At 61.3% G+C, this 1,305-nt stretch overlaps 1 protein-coding gene across 1 annotated transcript; it reads right to left on the minus strand.

Moving 5' to 3' along the window:
• Positions 1–27: 27 nt before the first annotated feature.
• Positions 28–459, minus strand: SPRG_14962 (hypothetical protein; the record flags this gene model as incomplete). Its single annotated transcript, XM_012354773.1, has 3 exons — positions 28–191; positions 238–310; positions 365–459. The coding sequence occupies 3 exons, from the start codon at positions 457–459 to the stop codon at positions 180–182; spliced, it is 180 nt and encodes a 59-aa protein (XP_012210163.1). The 3' UTR covers positions 28–179.
• Positions 460–1,305: the final 846 nt, after the last annotated feature.

The raw sequence follows: 1,305 nt of genomic DNA on the forward strand, positions 1-1,305 counted from the left end.
GACGTCGCAGCCGAGCGGCTTGAGGTGCGCAATGGCTCGAAGAAGCTTGATGGCCTCGTGCACGTGGAGCCGCGAGTCGCACTGGAGGCACTTGTACGCAAAGCGCAGTCTGGGCTTCCAGTTGGCATGCGTCACGCCGCGTGCATTGGCGGGCAGCGGGATCAAGTGGCTCGTTTGCGTCAGGCTATCCGCTGTCGACACAGGATCCTGCGCCGCCGTGGTCGATGCGCTGTGGACGAGGAAGGTGAGGTCGACAGGCGACGAGACCGCGGCGCCCGTGAGCTCACTGCCGGCCACCCCGAGCTCCAATCTAAAGACCACCACATGAATGCAGACAAGTTGTCCATATATATTCTCGTCGTACCGCAGCAGCTTGTCGACGTCGCGCAGCTGCGCATAGAGCGACGTGAGATCCGATGTCGCGTCGAGGAGTGCCGCGACACGAGGCTGAACACCCATCTAGTGCACGAGCATATGACGCACGCTCGTCATCCTACCGCGTGACGCACCGCCAGAGCAAACACGCGCACGTCGTTGTGCGTGCACATGAGCTGGTGCAGCAGGACGACCGAGAGGTACTAGAAGGAAACAAGAAGGTATCCTCCTGCAGCTCGCTGCAACCATAGCCAAGTACGTGGAGCGTCGCGTGCCCAGCAACCGGAAACGATCGCAGCGAGAGGCCAATGACCACCACGAAGCTCTTCTTGAGGCGGCGTGGGAGACAAGCGACGTCGTCGGCGCGCGCGCGCCACGTATCCACGAGCTCCTGCAAGGCGATCGTGGCGCCCTACCAACGTGCTCTCACGACGCACCAGTGAGATGCCACGGACCGTGGCGTTGCCGGCGCGGCAGAGCGCAGGCAGCCGCAGTGAGAGGTACTTGGCGCGCCGAAGGCCATCTACAGACGAGCGTCGATAGCAAGCAAGCGTGCTGACGTGGCAGGGCGACGCACCGACAAACGGGAAGACTGCGACCATCGCGTCTATAAATAAGCGTGTCACTGAGGTGGCAGCCTGCAGCCGATCCCCGCGAGGAAGAGTCGCACCCAACTGGCCTCCTCTGCGACGGATTACAACGCGTCAATCGCAGGTGTAGGTCACTGCGTCCCTACGTGGCCGTACGTGCCCATGGCTGCGATCCTGAGCTGCCACCTCGCACACCCAGAAGCGATAAGAAATGAGAGCCCCGCTCTGTGGTACCGGTATGATATTGCATGCGCATAGCGATCGATCTATCCCGCGAGGAGTATTGATGCTACCATGCACTACATTTTTGTAGCTCGACGCATTCGCTGACGCATCAAGG

This window comes from Saprolegnia parasitica, assembly GCF_000151545.1.
Source record: "Saprolegnia parasitica CBS 223.65 unplaced genomic scaffold supercont2.181, whole genome shotgun sequence".
NCBI lineage: Eukaryota > Oomycota > Saprolegniomycetes > Saprolegniales > Saprolegniaceae > Saprolegnia > Saprolegnia parasitica.